Genomic DNA, 18130 nt, shown 5'->3' with positions numbered 1-18130 from the left:
TTGCCTGGAATTCGACGGAACACTTTGGCCATCAGTTATCCCTTGGGCTCTCTATGCTACTCTCCATCTCCCTCCCTCTTCCCCTCATGTGTATAGCTCTCTGTATCACTGATGTATTTTTTTAAACCCTTTCCTTCCATCTTAGAACCAATACTGTGTATTAGTTCCAAGGCAGAAGAGCAGTAAGGACTAGGCAGTGGGAGTTGAGTGACTTTCTCAGGGTCACCCAGCTAGGAAGTATCAGAGGTCAGATTTGAACTTAGGACCTCCCATCTCAGACCTGGCTCTCTATTCAGTGTAACTGTCTCTATCCCACTTCTTGAAGGTAAAGCATCAATGGGGATGGGCTAAAATTTGATATATCCACTGGACATCTCTACATGTCCCTTGGTTCTCCCACAACTTTGATTCTCCTAAAATTGTGTTACTTTCTGATGTGTCTACCTCCTACTGTTGCAAGGATGTTAGTATTGTCCAGTCCTATGTCAGGGAGCAGCTGGGACCCCCTCAAGGCTTTATACAATTCTCCAAAAGCTTATAATGCCATGGGATCACAGATTAAAGGATGGAAGGGTTCACAGAATCCACATGTGGGCCAGCCTTCTTGATTTGACAATTTTTTTTAATCCTTAAAGGCTTTATTTTAAAATCATGGATAATTAAGTTAATTAGCATAGCTTTTCATTTGTCATCATTCTCTAATCACAGGTTGTAGTTTTAGAAAGCAAGAGTTATTCAGGGAAAAGTGTTCACTCCAACACACATTCATAGAGATGAACAATAAAGATAAGCCAGAAGCGGGATGTGTGGGGAAGCACTTGGAGACCTGTCAATTAGAGCATTCTCCACAGTCACAGTGGGTACCCTTGATTATCCATTTGACTTTGAATTTGCTTTTTGGAACCCAACACATACATTTGGTTCCAAAGCTGGTATCCTGAGTCTGGATGCAATGAAGGCAGCACAAATATTCATAACTTTATTTTTTCCTTTAAAAAATTACCTTTCATCTTAGAATTAATACTACGTATTGGTTCCAAGGCAGAAGAGAGTTAAGGGATAGGTAATGGGTGTTAAGTGATTGCCCAGAATCACAGAGATAGGATGTGTCTGAGGTCAGATTTGAACCCAGGACCTCCTGTTTCTAGTCTTGGCTCTCTATCCACTTAGCTGCCCCTGGGAACTATCTTTTTGCTTGTATTTGTATTACCAGCACTAGTTGTCCACTAACATTCCTTTAAAATTTTTTTGAGTTCCAAATACTTTCCTTTTCTCCTTCTGCTCCCCCTTCATTGAGAGGACAAATAATTTGATATATTATCTATGTACAGTCCTGTAAAACATATTTCCGTATTGTTCTTGTTATAAAAGAAAACACAGACCAAATACCCTCCTAAGAAAAATAGAAAAAAATAAACCCTTCAAGCTGCATTCAGATTTCATCAATTCTTTCTTTAGTGAAAGATGGATAGCATTTTTCATCTTAAGTCCTTTGGAGTTGTCTTGGATCGTTGTTGCTCAGAATAGAAAACTCATTCATAGTTGATCATCATATAATATTGCTTTCACTGTGGTTCTGCTCACTTCACTTTGTATCAATGTATATAAAAGTTTTTCTGGGTTTTTCTGAAATCCTCCTTGTGATATCTTATAGCACAATAGCATTCTATCACAATCACATACCCAACTTGCTCAGTCATTCCCCAATTGATGGACAACCCCTCAGTTTCCAGTTTTCTCTCCACAAAAATATTTTTTACAAATATTTGTGTATAAATGGGTCCTTTCCCTTTTTCTTTGATCTCTTTGGGATACAGACCTAGTAGTAGTAGTATTGCTGGTTCAAATGGTCACCTTTTCATTTTCCTTTGGGCTTAGTTTCAAATTGTTCTCCAGAATGGTTGGACCAGTTCACAGTTCTACCAACAGTGCATTAGTGTTTCTCTTTTCCCATATTCCCCCCAATATTTGCCATTTTCCTTTTCTTTCATGTTAGTCAATCTGATAGGGATGAGGTGGTACCTCAGGGTTGTTTTAATTTGCATTTCTCTAACTAATAGTGATTTAGAGCATTTTTCATGTGATTATAGATGGTTTTAATTTACTCTTCTGAAAACCACCTGTTTATATCACTTGACCATTTATCAACTGGAGAATGGTTCTTATTTTTGTAAATGTGATTCAGTTTCCTATATATTTGAGAAATAAGGCCTTTCTCAGAGAAACGTGCCATAATTTTTTTCTCTGTTTCCTACTTTCCTTCCAGTTTTGGTTATATTGGTTTTGTTTGTGCAACCCCCTTTTAATTTCACGTAATGAAAATTGTCCATTTTATGTCCCATGGTCCTCTCTATCTCTTTTTTAATCATAAATTCTTTCCTTATGCATGGATCTGTCAGGTAAAAAATTTTCCATGCTCTCCTAATTTGCTTATGATATCATTCTTTATGTCTAAATCATGTTAACATTTTGACCTTATTTTAGTATATGGTATGACATAATATATCTCTATATACATATATAGGTATATATGCCTAGTTTCTGCCAAGCCACTTTCCAGTTTTCTCAGAAATCTTTGTCAAATATTGAGTTTTTCCTCTCAAAGCTTCAGAACACAGAATATCAGAGTTCAGAGGATCCTTGGATCACAGAATGTCAGAGATGGGAGGGACCTGAGAACATGGAATGTCAGAGTTGGGAAGGCCCTTAGAACACAGAATATTAGAGTTTGGAGCATTTGAAGGGACTTTAGAACACAGAATGTTGATACTGTTAGTGTCCTTAAAACATATCATGCCTAACCTAATGGGAATATGCTAGGCTGGTGGAATTAATTTCTTAAACTTCATTAGGCACCTACTATGAGCTAAATTCGGTGCTAGGAAATGGGTTCTGGTGATCAGAAAGAAGGAGAGGACACATGGGTAGTGGTGTCGAAAGAACCCTGACTTGAGGTCCAGAAGAGATTCAATCGAATCTCATTTCTTTTTATTTATTTATTTATTTGTTTAAAAAAAATTTTTTTTTTCCTCATTTCTAATACTTATAAGCTTGGTCAAATTTTTGAGCCTCAGCCTTCTCACATGTAAAATGGGAATAATGCTTCGTTTTCTCTTTTTACCTGGTGTTGAGGAAACCACTTGGTAAATTATAAAATGTAAGAAGTAGAAATGCTCCCTTTTATTTGGCATCAAAGTATCTAGAGTCCAGTTCTAGCTCTGCCTCTTACTGCCCCTGTGATCTTGGAAGAGAACACAGCATCCTTGGTCCTCGGTTCAGAGAAGAAGGAGGACTAGATTGCTTCTTAGATATCTTCTAACTCTAAATCCTATGATTCCTGCTTGTGAAAGGTCAGGTCAAAGAAGAAATAAAACTGAAATCTCCCCCGACCCACCCTAGGAAGAGATCACCTAGGGATGATAGGCTTAACAAAACCAAACCAAAACCTTACTTCTATCTTAGAATCAATAAGAATTGTGCTCAAAGGAATAATGAACTGGAGGAATTCCATGTGAACTGGAATGATCTCCAGGAATTGATGCAGAGTGAAAGGAGCAGAACCAGGAGAACATTGTATACAGAGGCTGATACACTGTGGCACAATCAAACATAATGGACTTCTCTACTAGCAGCAATGTAAGGATCCAGAGCAAGGCTGAGGGACTTATGAGAAAGAAAACTAGCCACATTCAGAGGAAGAACTGTGGGAGGAGAAACACAGAAGAAAAACAACTACTTGGACACATGGGCTGATGGGGATATTATTGGTGATGAAGACACTAAATGATAACTCTTGTCCAACTATCAATAATATGGAATTAGGTCTTAATCAATGATACATGTAAAACCCAGTGGAATTGTGCGTTGGCTAAGGGGGGTTAGGGGAGCTTGGGGGAGAGGGAAAGAACATGAAACATGTAAATATGGGAAAATATTCAAGAGAAAAATTAAAAAAAAAAGGAAAAAAAGAAGAGCAGTAAGAATTAAGAAATGAGGTTAAGTGACTTGCCCAGGATCACAGGGGTAAGAAGTGTCTGAGGATAGATTTGAACCCAGAACCTCCTATCTCTAGACCTGGCTCTCTATCTACTGAGTCACCTAACTGCCCCCAGATGATGGGCTTTAAAACTGGAAGGGCTCTTAGAGATTGTATTAGCCTGATTTCCTTATTTTATGGAAGAGGAAACAGGCCCACAGGAATCAAGTGACTTGGTCAAGATTACACAGACAGTGAGGAAGCATCAGAGGCTTTAAAACCACATCTTTTGACTCCAAATCTAGGATTCTTTCCATTATACAATACTGCCTGGAATTAGGAACCAGAGCAACATACTAGGGCTCCTGGATCCTCTCATTCTTGATCTAAGAGAAATTTCTAAGCAGTGGGCCTGCTTCATCCTGCCCTCTCCATCCTAGTTGACCTCTGCTCTCCCATTAGCACTGCCCCGGACAGATGTTCCTCCCCTTTCTCCACCCTCACCCTTACATCAGGACTAATCTGCCCATCAGGGATTGGACACCTGGGTAGCCAGATGGATGAACGCCTTGGAAAGCCATTTCTGCTCTTAGCAGAGGACTGGCGCTAGGGGCCACATGGTTGGTCAAGCAGCTTGGGGTTCCCAGAGCAAAGAGCAGGGCTGTGAGTGCTCAGTCCTGCTGGGAGTAGTGTGCAGAGCTTCAGCCAGCCTTTCATCAGCTTCTGAAGTCCTTTTGGGTACAGGTGAGTTTCCATTGGAGTTTTGGGGGCTACTTGGGACTCTTAGGTTTGGGGAAGAACTGATTCTAGGGACCTATTGGAGAACTGGGAAGGGGCTGGAGAATGGTGGGAAGATATGGGGGCTAAAGGTAGTCTAGAGGGTTTTGGAGAGTCTCTCCTAATCCTATGGGTTAATTTAGAACAGAAATAAGGGAGCTCATCTTTCTTTTCCTCTATCTTTATTCTCCATTCTGTTAGAATCTATCACTTCTTTGTCCATGCTTCCTCCTCTCAGCCTCCATTCTGGCTTCCTTCTTCCCTCTCTCCTGCTGAGTCTCCCTCTCTGCCTTGTCCCTTGCCCTCCATCATTCCCTGTCTCTCTCCTCCACTCCATTAGGCTCTCTCATTTCTTTATCTTTACCATCTCCTTCCCAAACTCTTAAGTTCTTCTCTTCTTGGCTCAGTTTCCCTGCTCACAGGGTATCCCAGACTGTGGTGCTGAGCCCTTGGAATGACTGAGAGCCTTCTTTAAGTCCATGGCTGGGTTGAAGCCCCAGGTAAGGAGCTCCTTTGAAGGAAATTTCCCACCAATCCCCAATACCCCCTCTCCTACATCCACTCCCTCCAGGTAGTTAGTGGTAGGATTGAGATATAGTCTAAGCTCCCTTCCAGAAATGAAATTCGGTTCCAATTTCCACACAGAGCTGAGAGGTACCTTACAGAACAGAATGTCAGAGCTGAGAGAGACACGAGAAAACAGAATGTTAGAGTTGGGAGGGATTTTAAAATACAGGATGTCAGAGCTGGGAGGGGGCTTAGAACATGGAATGTCAGAGCTGGGAAGAACTTTAGAACCTAGAATGCCAGAGCTGGAAGGGTCTTAGAACTCAGAATGTCAGAGCTGGGAGGGAGCTTAGAACATGGAATGCCAGAGCTGGGAAGGGGCTTAGAACCCAGAATGTCAGAGTTGGGAGGCTCCTTAGAAGAAGGAATTTTAGGGCTGGGAAGGACCTCAGAAATGACCTGTTCACTCCGAATACCTACCCCACGTGTTGGGTAAAAGTTGATAGAGGAAGGTCTATACTTGCTTTCTGGGAATCTTTTTGAGGAAAGAGGTGTGGGGTTTGTGTAGGGTTTGACAACAGAATGAGGAGGCTGGGGGAATGTCATACTAAGTCTAGGAAGCTCTGATTGGTCCCTTAGGTGCTCAGCTGCCACTGGGAAGGAGGGGAGGGATGTCTAGTGTCTGAAAATCACTTTCCTCTTTTGCATCCCTAAGAGGGAACAAGGCCAGAGGCTGGAGAGGACACAGCTGGCAGATTAGAGATAAAGAACCATTCCCTCAAGAGAGATTATCAGAACAAATCCTAGGTTTGAGCTTGATGCCAGGGCTCAGCTGAGGGCAATAGATGAGGGTGATCCTTGGCAGGACATTAAGGCTGAGTGATTTGGGGTCACCAATTCCTGCTTCCAATCTCATGCTGCTCTTCTTCTTCTTCCTCCTCCTCCTCCTCCTTTTCCTCCTCCTCTTCTTCTTTCAACTGAGTTTATGTACCACGTGTGAACAGTGCCTAGTACACAGTAAAAATTCATCTAATGACTTGGGGTTTTGAGATCCTGGGCAAAGAGATGTGACCTCACTGGGCCAGACTGGATGGGTTCTTGGGAAGCAGAGTTGATAGGGCAATGTCTTAAGGCTTAGGTTGCTGCTTTTCTCTCTTTGGGGGTCTCATATCAGCCTTTAGGCCTTTCAGTATCTCTAGAGCGAGGTTAGGGGTGGAGGAGGCAGTGTGTATGCCTTTCCATGGGTACTATACTCTAGCCACCCAGGAGTTGGCAGAGGACTCAGTGTGATGGGGGTAGAAAGAATTTGGCACTGGAAATACTTTGGTTTCTAGACTTCTACCATTAACTGGCCACATAACTCAGCAACTCAAATAACCTTTATGGAATTAGATGTGTTTATCTGTAACATGAGGGCAGGAGAAATATTGGATTTATTGACCTCTGGGGTGTCTCTCAACTCTGACATTCCATGTTCTAAATCCCCGTACAGCTCTGACATCCTGTGTTCTAAGGTTCTCCAGTTTTGGCATTCCATCCTTAGATGATTCTAAGTTATTCTGGTTGTTTTCCAGTTCCCTCCCATGAGACATTAGGGCACCTAGGGAAATTTAGCATCTGGGCTCTCATGCAAAGGGAAAATGCATCTGGTACACATCCCCAAGAAGTCCCACCCCAGTGTTCTTTTTCTTCCTAACTGGGGTGACAAGAACATCACTCAAGAAGGGCTAGCATAGGAGGGGGAGGTCCCAGGCAGCTTAGGGAATTGGGTGCATTCACTCAAGATGAGTAAAGGGAATCAGATGGAGATTAAGGTTCAAGGTACAGTGTGATGGATAAAAGAACACTTGACTTGAAGCCTCAGGAGACTTAGCTTCTAGTTCTAGCTCCCCATTGCTTTGCTGTGTGACCTTGGTAAGTTAGATGCCCTTTCTGGGCCTCAGTTTCTCCATCTGTAAAATGAAGAGGTTGGATCTGATGATTTCTAAGGAGTGTTCCTTTAACCCCTGGATGTCTCATTTTTCATTTCTCGAAATTTTACCTCTCCTGGTGTGTGTGTGTGTGTGTGTGTGTGTGTGTGTGTGTGTGTGTATGTGTGTACATGTGTACATGCTGCAGATCTGTCCAGGGCTGACCCTGCCCAAGATAAAGGGGAAGTGGGTTCCTGCAGTAGCCAGCTTCTTCTTCCTTCTGTCAGTGGCTATGACTGGCTGCTTTCTATGGCAGTATCATCTCAAGAAGGAGGACCTTGGTGAGTGTGGAACATGCTCTTTGGTTCTTGGGCCACATCCTGGAATTCTAAGAGGTCCTATCCCTATCCCTCCACCTATCTCTAGAATGTACTGGAAATAGTCCTGGATTTGGAGTCAGAGGTACCGAGTTCATATTCTGATTTAGGTAATTGTTATATGAATTTGGGCACATCTGGAACTCAGTTTCCTTATCTGTAAAATAAGGGGGCTTAGTCTAAGGTCATTTCTTCATCTAAATCCTAAGCTATGTTTCTTATATAGGCCTCAGTTTCCTGAGTTGTAAAATGAGAAGGTTGGATGAGAGGATCTCAAAGATTCAATGAAGATAGAAATCTCTATAATCTCATGCCCCCCAAACACATTATTAGCAATTTTTGTACTTGGAGCAATTGGCACAAATAAACTCTCATTTCATTCTGGGGTAGGGAGGAGGGTTGCAATTTTAGCAGAGGCCCTTTGAATCTCATGAGGCTACCGATGGAGAGAGGATGGCCTGGGGAAGAAATCTCTGAGAATTCTGTGACTGGCTGCTGATGGGGGAGGAGGGAAGAGAAAGCATTCCATTTGGTACTTTCCCATTTTAACCAATTATTTCTGCCTGGGTAGGTGCCAAATAGGATGGTTTCTACACTGTTAGGTGATTGGAAGTGCTGTCAATGCCCTAAGAATTTTAGTGTGTTGAGCCAAATTGAATCCCCTACTTTCTCCCACCCCATCCACTGGCCCCAGAGACTCAGGAAGGCAATAGATAAGTAGTGACTTTCCCAACTGATGCCCTGCCCCCAAAGTTGAAGCTCACATACCTAAGGCTTTCAAACCTTTGTTGTTGTTCAGTTTTGTCTGACTCTTCATGAACCCATTTGGGATTTTCTCAATAAAGACACTGGGATGGTTTGCCATTTCCTTCTCTAGCTCATTTTACAGATGAAGAAACTGAGGCCAAAAGAGTGAAATGCCCAGGGTCACCCAGCTAGTAAGTGTTTGAGCCTGGATTTGATCTCAGGAAAATGAGTCTTCCTGACTCTAGACCTGGCACTCTATGCCCTATGATGCAACCTAGCTATTATAGATAGAGGAGACTGTGGCTCAAAAGATAAGAGAATTGGCTTTAGATATAGAAAGCCTTCATTCAAGTCCTGCTTCTGGCATTTGCTGGCTCTGTGACCCTTAGTAAGCCACTCACTCTCAGTGCTCTAGAAATCTCTATAATCTTATGCTCTCAGACATGTTATTAGCAATTTTTGTACTTTGCACAATTGGCACAAACTAAAGCCTCTAATGGATGCCTCTGAGATGATAAATTGCAGAGAAGGTGCAGACCTGTATTGATAGAGAGTGTTACCTCACCAGGGAATTCACCATACCAATGAGATCCCAGATCCAGGCCCTATCCTTAAGGGCCACCTAAATGGCATTATCATATTCCTTCAGTTCCCAGTCGTCCAACAGCGCCAAGGCAGATAGATAGTAATAACAGCTCTATCCTTTTGCAATTCCCAAAGGGCTATTCTCACAATGCCCTATGAAATAGGAAGAGAGGACTTTATCTCATTTTACAGTTGAGAAAATTGAATTTCAGATTTGGGCATTATCAGTTAATCAATTAATTATTGATCTATAATCAACTATAATCAATCAATCAACCACAATCAATTATTAAGGACCTACTATGTGCTATACAAGCAGATAATGCTACAAAGACAAAAATGAAACAGTAGTCTGATAAATAGGGGGAGCTGGAATTTGAACCCAGGTCCCCTGATTCCAAGTCCATTGTTCTTGCCATTATCCCCAGGAACTTCTTTGTATCTCTCCCCCATGTTGGCTTTTGGTGACTTCTTTTTCCACTTTTAGACTTCCCAGGTGATTGGTTAATAAGTATTTATTATGCTCCTACTGCATGCCAGGTACAATATTATGGGATAGACTGAAAAAATTGCAAAAGATAGTTCTCACCCTCAAGGAATTTATAGTCTAATAGTGATACTAGTTACTTGACCATTGTCACCAGAATAAGAATATTTGTGAGGTTGGGGGTAGGCTATGGGAGGAAAGTGTTATGTGGAGGGGAAGAATACACAGTGTGATGGATTGACTTCTGCATGACCCTTAGGCCACCCCTTCTAAAAAGCTGACCGCTGCCACCCTTGGGTCTTACCAGGGTCTTCTTTCTGAGCTTCCTTTCCATCTGCCCCCTATATTTAACTCAAAGGTATATACTCGTTTGCATTAGACTGTGGGCTTGACTCCTAGAGGGCAGGAATCATGTTTTTTACTTTCTTAGACTCTCTAGGGCTTGCCACATGGTAAGTGGTGTAAGTACTTAATAAATGTTTGTTGACTGACTGACCCTCTGGCCCTCCCAGTAGAAGAGCTTGTAGAAGAGTGGGGTTTACAGGAAAGGCTATGAGCCTGGGAACCAGGAGACTCGTATGTTTTTGCCCCAACCTCTTACTGACCAGTGTGACTTTGAACAAGTCCCTCTGGGACTTCGTGTTTTCATTTGTAAAATGGAGATAACATTACTTACAGTGACTGCTTTGTAGCGTGCTTGGTGGGGAGAGTACTTTGTGGACTGGAAGGTGCTATATTGTGATTCCCCGCAGGCTCCTCTGAGATGGCAGTGACTTCGGAACCTGTGAGGATGTGTCCCCAATATCCAGAGCCTGTGCCCCTCCAGCATCCCCTCCCAGTGTTGAAGGAGGCCCTGGAGAAGGTCAGTGTAAACCAGGGGAGTAACTGACCCAATGACCACAAAAATAGAGGGGCCTGAAAACATGTCGGAATGAAAGATGATAGAGCTTGCTGGAGAGGTGGGGGACAATAAGTACAGGATGGAGAAGATATTGCAGATATGGTCAATCTCTAATTGTTTGGATTAACTATTAAAGAAGAAGATTCTTTTTTATATATAATATATATTTTTATATATGTAATTTTTTAAATATATATAATAACTATTAAAAAAGAAGCTGGGTGGCTCTGGAGATAGAAAGTCAGGCCTACAGATGGGAAGTCCTGGGTTCAAATCTGCCCTCAGACACTTTTTAGCTGTGTGACCCTGGGCAAGTCATTTAACTCCCATTGCCTAGCCCTTCTTCTGCCTTGGAACCAATACACAGTATTAATTCTAAGATGGAGGGTAAAGGTTTAAAAAAAAAAAGAGGAAGGGTCTGCTAGGGGAGAGGGGTTCCACTTCTAGAAAATGGAGAGGTTCAGTATGGAAATGGAAAATCACAGTGGTCTAGGCAAGAAATTCAGGGGAAAGTATGTGCAATGATGGGGAGCTGGTGCTGAGGGTGGAGGGATTGCCCCATGAGGGATTCCAAGGATGGTGTATCTTGGGGGTTGGGGGGGCTGTTGAAATATGTTTATCATCTCCAGATAATCTGATAAGGAAGTTGATAAGAAAGTAATGGGACACAGGAGATAATCTTTCTGTTGGCTCATAGCTGCTTCTCCGAAGTGCCATTGAGTCACAAATTTATTATATATGAAGTTAAAGTTCCCTTTCACCTCAAAAGTACAGAGAGAGTTTTACAACTTCGCAGACATTGCAATTAGTTTAGACAACACACAGAAACCTCAGATACTTCAAGGTGAAGATAAGAGTACAAGGTTGGATTGTAGCTGCCTCATCATCAGTAAGCTAAGTCTAGGAATACTTGCTCAGGGATGGATAGCCCCTCCTGGAGGAATTTTTTGACCTTGACTGTCTGAACTACTTTTGTAACAAAAACAGTTGTATTTCTGAGCAAAGAAGAGAATGTTAACCTCTTCATTGTTGGTTTGCTAGGAACCTACAGCTTTCCAATAAGACTATAATGTTTTTCCAATAAGAAAAGGTATGGATCATAAAAGGGGTCAAAAGAGGAGTCTTGGATTTTTATCTTACTTAGCCCAACCTGTCTGGCTCTGACTAGCAGAGTAGCTTTCGATGGGGTCCAGATAAAAATATCTATTTGAGACTCTGTTTCTCTTATTAGCCTCCCACAGGGGCCTATATGCTGGGTCAGACTATGGCTCAGAGGAATTCAACCCCTCCTCTAAGGCTGCCTTTCTTCTCCCTCCAAGGTGGACAAGATTCTACGGCAAACGATGCTCACTTCCCCTGGCCTCACAGCCATGTCTGCTGTGGTCATCTACAATGACACAGTGCTGTGGACTGGGAACTTTGGCTGGAAGAATGGCTCAGACAGAGCCTCGGGGCCCCCCAGCGAATATACCATCTACCGGTCAGTTTGCCAAACTTTGGGCCCTGCCCCTGCTCTGAGCATAGGTGAGGGTGGGGGCTAGAAAACAGGGGCCTTGAGCCTCAACTACAAACCTCTGGCATGGGGCAACTAGGTAGCTCAGTAGATAGAGAGCCAGACCTGGAGTTAGGAAGACCTCGGTTCAAATCTGGCCTCAGGCACTTCCTAGCTGTGTGACCTCAGTTGAGTCATTTAACCCTGTTGGCCTCAGTTTCCTCATTTGTAAAATGATCTGGAGAAAGAAATGGCAAATGACTCCAAGATCTGACCTAAGAAAACCCCAAATAAGGTCACAAAGAGTCTGATATGATTGAAAAATAACCGAACAACCATCCCTCAAACCCATGACAATAGATACTTCAATGCAGCATTCATTCCTCCTGTCCCCCTTACCCTGATGTTCTCTTCACCTGATGAAGCATCCTTAGGTTTTAAAATCCATCGCTGGCCTCCTCTAGGCCCCTGGTGGGTAGGATGGGAGTTAGTGCCATGGGGGATAACAATGCTGCCCCCTGGACAGGATTGCCAGCATCTCCAAAATCTTCCCCACACTTATGCTGTACCGCCTGTGGGAGGAAGGCGTTGTGGCATCCCTGGATGACCCCCTCGAGCGCTACGCCCAAGGCTTCACTATCAAAAACCCACTGGGAGCAGGACTGCGGCCAGTATGGGGAAGCCTGATGGATGGGCTGGAGAAGGGGGTCCCAACCCTCAAACCTACCACAGTGACTCTCCGAAGAATGGCCAGCCAACTTTCAGGTGAGGAGATCCTCTGTACCTACCCATAAACTCGGAGATGATTGTGGAAACCTGTGGGGGAATGACTGGGAGACAGTCCTCGATGGGAATATCTATAAAATGAGGCTAGGCAACTAGATGGTGCAATGGATGGGACACTGTCCCTGAAGCCTGGAAACCTGAGTTCAAATCTAGCTCAAGAAACTTACTAGCTGTGTGTTCCTGGGCAAGTAATTTAACCCCCATAGCCTAGCCCCTCCTGCTCTTCTGCCTTAGAACCAACACATAGTATTGACTCCAAAATGGAAGGTAAGGGTTTAAAAAAAAAATGGGGCTAGGTAACTAGATGGTGCAGTGGATGGAACATTGTCCCTGGAGTCAAGAAGACCTGAGTTCAAATCCAGCCTTGGAAACTTACTAGCTAGGTAAGTCTGCCTCAGTTTCCTTGACTGTAAAATGGGAGATACTAATAGCATCTACCTCCCAAAGATATTGTAAGGATCAAGTGAGATAATATTTATGTAGTACTTAGTAATAGTAGGTGCATAATAAATGCTTATTACCTTCAAACCCTTACCTGAAAGACTAACTGTGAGAATTAGATATATTATATAATTTATAATTGTATTTCTATTAAATAATATAATTATTATATATGAGCATGCTTAGAAAAATACAAAGCTGAAAAATACAAGTTATTGGGGTCTTATCATTACTAAAACTTGGTCTGAGATAGGAAGCAGAAGTCTGATAAATCAAGGAGTTTGAGACCAAAATTCCATTCTGAGAAGCCATCCCCTTCTTTTTATTCATGCTATTCCTTGGGCCCAGAGTACATCCTTCAGTACTTCTTCCCCTCCTCCTAATCTCTCTGTTGAAATCTTGTTTATCCTTTTTTAAGGCTCAGCTCAGTAGTATCTTACAGGTCCAAACCTAGAATTTTTCATTGCATTGGATCTGGGGGTGAGTACTATCTCTGCCTCTATTCTCTAGGTGACTCTCGGCAAGTCATCCATTTCTTTGGGTCTCAGTTTCTCCATCTGCAAGATGAAGAGATTGGACTAGATGACTTCTGAGGTTTCTTCCAGCTTTAGGGTTAGGACTTGAACTCATACTAGTTTCCTACGTCTGTGTTTGGACCACGTTCTATTTACCATGTTGGGTTTTTTTTAACCCTTTCCGTCCATCTTAGAATCAATACTATGTATTGGCTCCAAGGCAGAAGAGCAGTAAGGGCTAGGCAATGGGGGTTAAGTGACTTGCCCAGGGTCACCCAGCTAGGAAGTGTCTGAGGCCAGATTTGAACCCAGGACCACCCGTCTCTAGGCCTGACTCTAAATCCACTGTACCATCCAGTTGCTCCCTTTCCCATGTCTTTGTATATATTCTTTTTTTTTTTAAACCCTTGTACACTTCGGTGTATTGTCTTATAGGTGGAAGATTGGTAAGGGTGGGCATTGGGGGTCAAGTGACTTGCCCAGGGTCACACAGCTGGGAAGTGGCTGAGGCCGGGTTTGAACCCAGGACCTCCTGTCTCTAGGCCTGACTCTCACTCCACTGAGCTACCCAGCTGCCCCCCTTTGTATATATTCTTGTTGTTGAGTCCCAGGGCAACCTTATAGGGAAACTGGGGACTGCAACCTAGTCCTCCTAACTCACAGTTCTTTACTCTTCCCACAACAAGAAATTCAACCGTTCCTACTCTAACCATGCCCTCCTGGTTCTGGTCTTATACCTTCCCTCCCTTCCTTTTCAGGGCTGCCCAGAAGACTCCGATCGACTACCCTGCTGTGGCGGGGAAGCACTGAGGAAGCGCTGGCTCTCCTGAAGGATGACGTTCTTGTGGCTGATCCTGGAACCAGGTTAGGGAAGTCCTTCGGGTTCCTGCCCTGAGAGAAGGGCCAAGGAGTCTGCTGGGGCCTTTCTCATGTTCTGGGAGGAATTCCATTTGAGAAAAACAGAGAATATTAGTGTGTGTGGGGGGGGGGTAGGCTCTTAGAATATGGCATATCAGACCTGGGAGGGCTCTTAGAACCCAGAATGTCAGAGCTGGGAGAGACCTTAGAACAGAGAATGTCAGAGCTGGGAGAGATCTTAGAACAGAGGATGGCAGAGCTGGGAGAGACCTTAGAACAGAGAATGTCAGAGCTGGGAGAGACCTTAGAACAGAGAATGTCAGAGCTGGGAGAGATCTTAGAACAGAGAATGTCAGAGCTGGGAGAGAGCTTAGAACAGAGAATGTCAGAGCTGGGAGAGAGCTTAGAACAGAGACTGTCAGAGCTGGGAGAGAGCTTAGAACAGAGACTGTCAGAGCTGGGAGAGACCTTAGAACAGAGAATGTCAGAGCTGGGAGAGACCTTAGAACAGAGAATGTCAGAGCTGGGAGAGACCTTAGAACAGAGACTGTCAGAGCTGGGAGAGATCTTAGAACAGAGAATGTCAGAGCTGGGAGAGACCTTAGAACAGAAATTATGTCAGAGATGGGAGAGATCTTAAAGACTACCAAGTCCAAACTCCTCATTTTACAGATGAGGAGCCCGAGATTCCGGAGTGGGGAAGTAATCTCCCTAGTGTCCCATAGCCAGTCTCTGTATCAGGCATCTCTGGACCTCTGTGCCCACATTCTGGGTCTCTCCACTCTGATTCCAGGTGTCATTACAGCACGTTGGCCTTCTCCCTGCTGGCCCACGTGTTGGCCGGTCACACAGACAATAAGGACTACCAGCACTGGGTGTCTGAGAACATTTTAGATCGGCTGGGGATGGAGGACACAGGCTTCGACCTCGTGCCCTGGGTACAGGCCCGGATGGCCGCAGGCTTCTACGGCAGTGGGCACCCTGCCCCACTCTATGACCTCGGCTGGTATCGGCCCTCCGGTCAGATGTACTCCACACCTGCTGACTTGGCCAAGCTGGCAATGGTGCTCCTTGGAAGTGCCCCTCAGGGCGTCTTGGCACCAGATACACTTAAGACCATGCTAACTCCTCTCCTCACCTGCCCTGGGACCTACTTTGCCAACCAGACAGGCACGCCATGGGAGTTCCATGCCCAGCGGGGCTATAGCATCGTCCGGAAGGATGGGGACCTGGATGGCTATGCAGCTACCTTTTCGCTGGTCCCTCAGTTGAAGCTCAGCTTTATCGTGCTCATGGCTGGACCCCGTCCACCAGGGCCAGACCTGGTGACCCAAGTGTATGATGTCCTCATCCCCGCCATGGAGATGGCCTTCCGGGAGGTGGAGGGGAGCCTGGCCCCGCCGCCCAGCCCAGGTCCTTACTTGGGCTTCTACACCTTTGCCAACCTAACCTTCTACGAGATCCTCCTGGGGCCCTCAGGGGTCCTTTGCATGCGGCAATTTGGGCCCCGAGTGGAGCAGCTGATCCCAGCCAAGTTCCGGACCCTAAAGTTGCACCACCTGCAGGGCAGGGTATTCCAGGTGGTTGTGGACAAGGAGTTCCCTTGTGTGCTGCCCCTGGGGGCAGCCTGGCTTCCCTTGGAGAACCAGCATGGCCAGCTGCTAAACTTTTACCCCTTTGACCAGAGGGGGCTATCCCCAGGCTTCGACGCCCCTGGCTTGAACACGTACAAAGTCCTCCGGATGGCCCAGAAGCCTGTCTTCAGCACTTCGGTTTGATCTCCCTCGCCCTTCCCCTCTTAGCTCTTTGGATTCCAGGACGTTGGATGGGAAATCTTGAGCTTTGGCCAAGGGAGGCAATATGGAACGATGGGAAGAACACGGGGATGCCCGAGTTTGAATACCGGACAGGACGCTGACTGGCTGCGTGACTTTGGACAAATTCTGTTCCCTCTCTGGACCTCATTTCCCTTATCTATAAAATGAGGGCTTTGGACTAGATGGCTCCCAAGGCTGGCTTTTGGCTCCCCACATTCTGTGCTCTAAGGTCATAGATTTAGAGCAGGAAGGTGAACCTTAGATAATATCTAGTCCAACTTCCCCAATTTATAGATATGGAAACTGAGGCCCAGAGGGATTAGATTATATGTGTGGACCTTAGAGAGCATCTAGTTCAACTCTCCCATTTTATAGATATGGAAATTGAGGTTCAGAGAGATTAGACTATATTCGAGTAACAGAAATAGCTTTAACTCTCAAACAGAGTGCCCTTTCCATCGTCCTCGTTGGTCAACGCTCCCTTCCATTTTTTGGTATTAAGTTCTGGTAATGCTGAGAGCCTGGTCTGGGTGGGGTGGGGTGGGGTGAGCTGTCCAGGTCTCCCTTCCAGCCTCTCCCAGGCCATTGCTAGGATATTACCGGATCAGACCACCAGATGCCAGCATCATTCCATGGAGCCAATGCTCTTCCTGGGTTTTCCAAACACGAATACTGTAGCTTAACACTGTGCTAAGACGTTTGAAACCCTCTGTCCATTTGTTCCATGCCTCTGCCTCTGGGCTCTGGGTGTCTCGCCCTTACCCTCCATGTAGTAACACCCTACATCATACACAGTGTTGTTTTGTTGTTTGGCTGTGTCCAATTTTTCATGACCCCGTAGACCAGGGAACGCCAATACTGCCCACGGGGTTTTCTTGGCAAAAGAGGACTGGAGTGGTTGGCTATTTCCTTCTCCAAAGAAACAGAGGTTAAACGACTTGCCCAGGGTCATACAGCTAGTAAGTGTCTGAGGCTGGATTTGAACTCAGGTCTTCTTGACTCCGGGTCCAACACTCTATCCACTAAACTACCTAGATGCCTCCATACAAGAGCTAGACTTTATCCACCATTCCAGAGCCCTAGAGAGCCTTCTGGCAGATCTGAGAAATGGCTACACAGAAAGTAAGTAAATAAATATTTAAGAAATATCTACTATGTGCCAGAAAGCTTCAGCTTGTTCAGTAGAAGAAGAATGGAAAGGAGTAGAAGAAATGGAAAGGTCTCAACTCCTTGCCTAATTTTTTTTAAAAACTTTCACCTTCCATCTTAGAATCAATACTATGTATTGGTTCCAAGGTAGAAGAGTAGGAAAGGTTAGGCAAAGTGACTTGCCCAGGGTCACACAGCTAAGTGTCTGAGGCTAGATTTGAACCCAGGACCTCCCATCTCTAGGCCTGGCTCTCAGTCCACTGAGCTACCCAGCTGCCCCCACATCTCCTTGCCCAATTCTGTTTTTGCTAGGATACTTAGGGAGTGTCTGGGAAACTCCTTTCTCTGCCCTGGGTCAATCTCCATGGTTCCTCTCCAAGGACTCTAGGTCATCATCGAAGGTATCAGTTTGTTAATAGGACATGTGCTCCCCATAGCCCTCGGTGCTCATGGCCACTTGAATACTTGGAAGGGCACCTCATCTCTGCAGAGCAGGGGGGTGAGAGTTGCCACGGCGGGTGGGGGAAGGATAAATGTGGAAATGACTGTCAACCATGGCCACCCCATGCTCTCAAATGGGGGCATAGTCCAAGGGCTTCTCCAGCCATCAGATCCTATCTGTCATTCTCAAACTGGACAATGTCTACGGGTTCCCCAGCCATGCCTGGGGACAATTTGAAAGCCACAGTGCTCTCTCTCCATGGCTCAGAGGCCACATGTCTTCAAGCTTCCCAATAATCCTCCTCTGTCCCCATGGACATCTTTCTTTCTTTCTTTCTTTCTTTCTTTCTTTCTTTCTTTCTTT

General features: G+C 44.8%; 1 protein-coding gene across 1 annotated transcript; it reads left to right on the top strand.

Moving 5' to 3' along the window:
- The first annotated feature begins 5232 nt into the window (after positions 1 to 5232).
- Positions 5233 to 16137, top strand: LACTBL1 (lactamase beta like 1). The gene is made up of 7 exons (XM_044666418.1): positions 5233 to 5253; positions 7379 to 7511; positions 10119 to 10228; positions 11587 to 11747; positions 12286 to 12524; positions 14260 to 14364; positions 15131 to 16137. The coding sequence occupies exons 1-7, from the start codon at positions 5233 to 5235 to the stop codon at positions 16135 to 16137; spliced, it is 1776 nt and encodes a 591-aa protein (XP_044522353.1).
- Positions 16138 to 18130: the final 1993 nt, after the last annotated feature.

The sequence above is a fragment of the Gracilinanus agilis genome, chromosome 3 (genome assembly GCF_016433145.1).
Source record: "Gracilinanus agilis isolate LMUSP501 chromosome 3, AgileGrace, whole genome shotgun sequence".
NCBI classification, from domain to species: domain Eukaryota; kingdom Metazoa; phylum Chordata; class Mammalia; order Didelphimorphia; family Didelphidae; genus Gracilinanus; species Gracilinanus agilis.
This window is presented reverse-complemented; position numbering and strand designations above follow the sequence as displayed.

Excerpts from the sequence above, each read along its gene's own strand:
- LACTBL1 (XM_044666418.1), top strand. The coding sequence starts at position 5,233 with ATGGCTGGGTTGAAGCCCCAG. Across the intron at positions 5,254-7,378 it reads TGGCTGGGTTGAAGCCCCAG|ATCTGTCCAGGGCTGACCCT; the intron begins GTAAGGAGCTCC and ends TACATGCTGCAG. Across the intron at positions 14,365-15,130 it reads TGTGGCTGATCCTGGAACCA|GGTCTCTCCACTCTGATTCC; the intron begins GGTTAGGGAAGT and ends GCCCACATTCTG.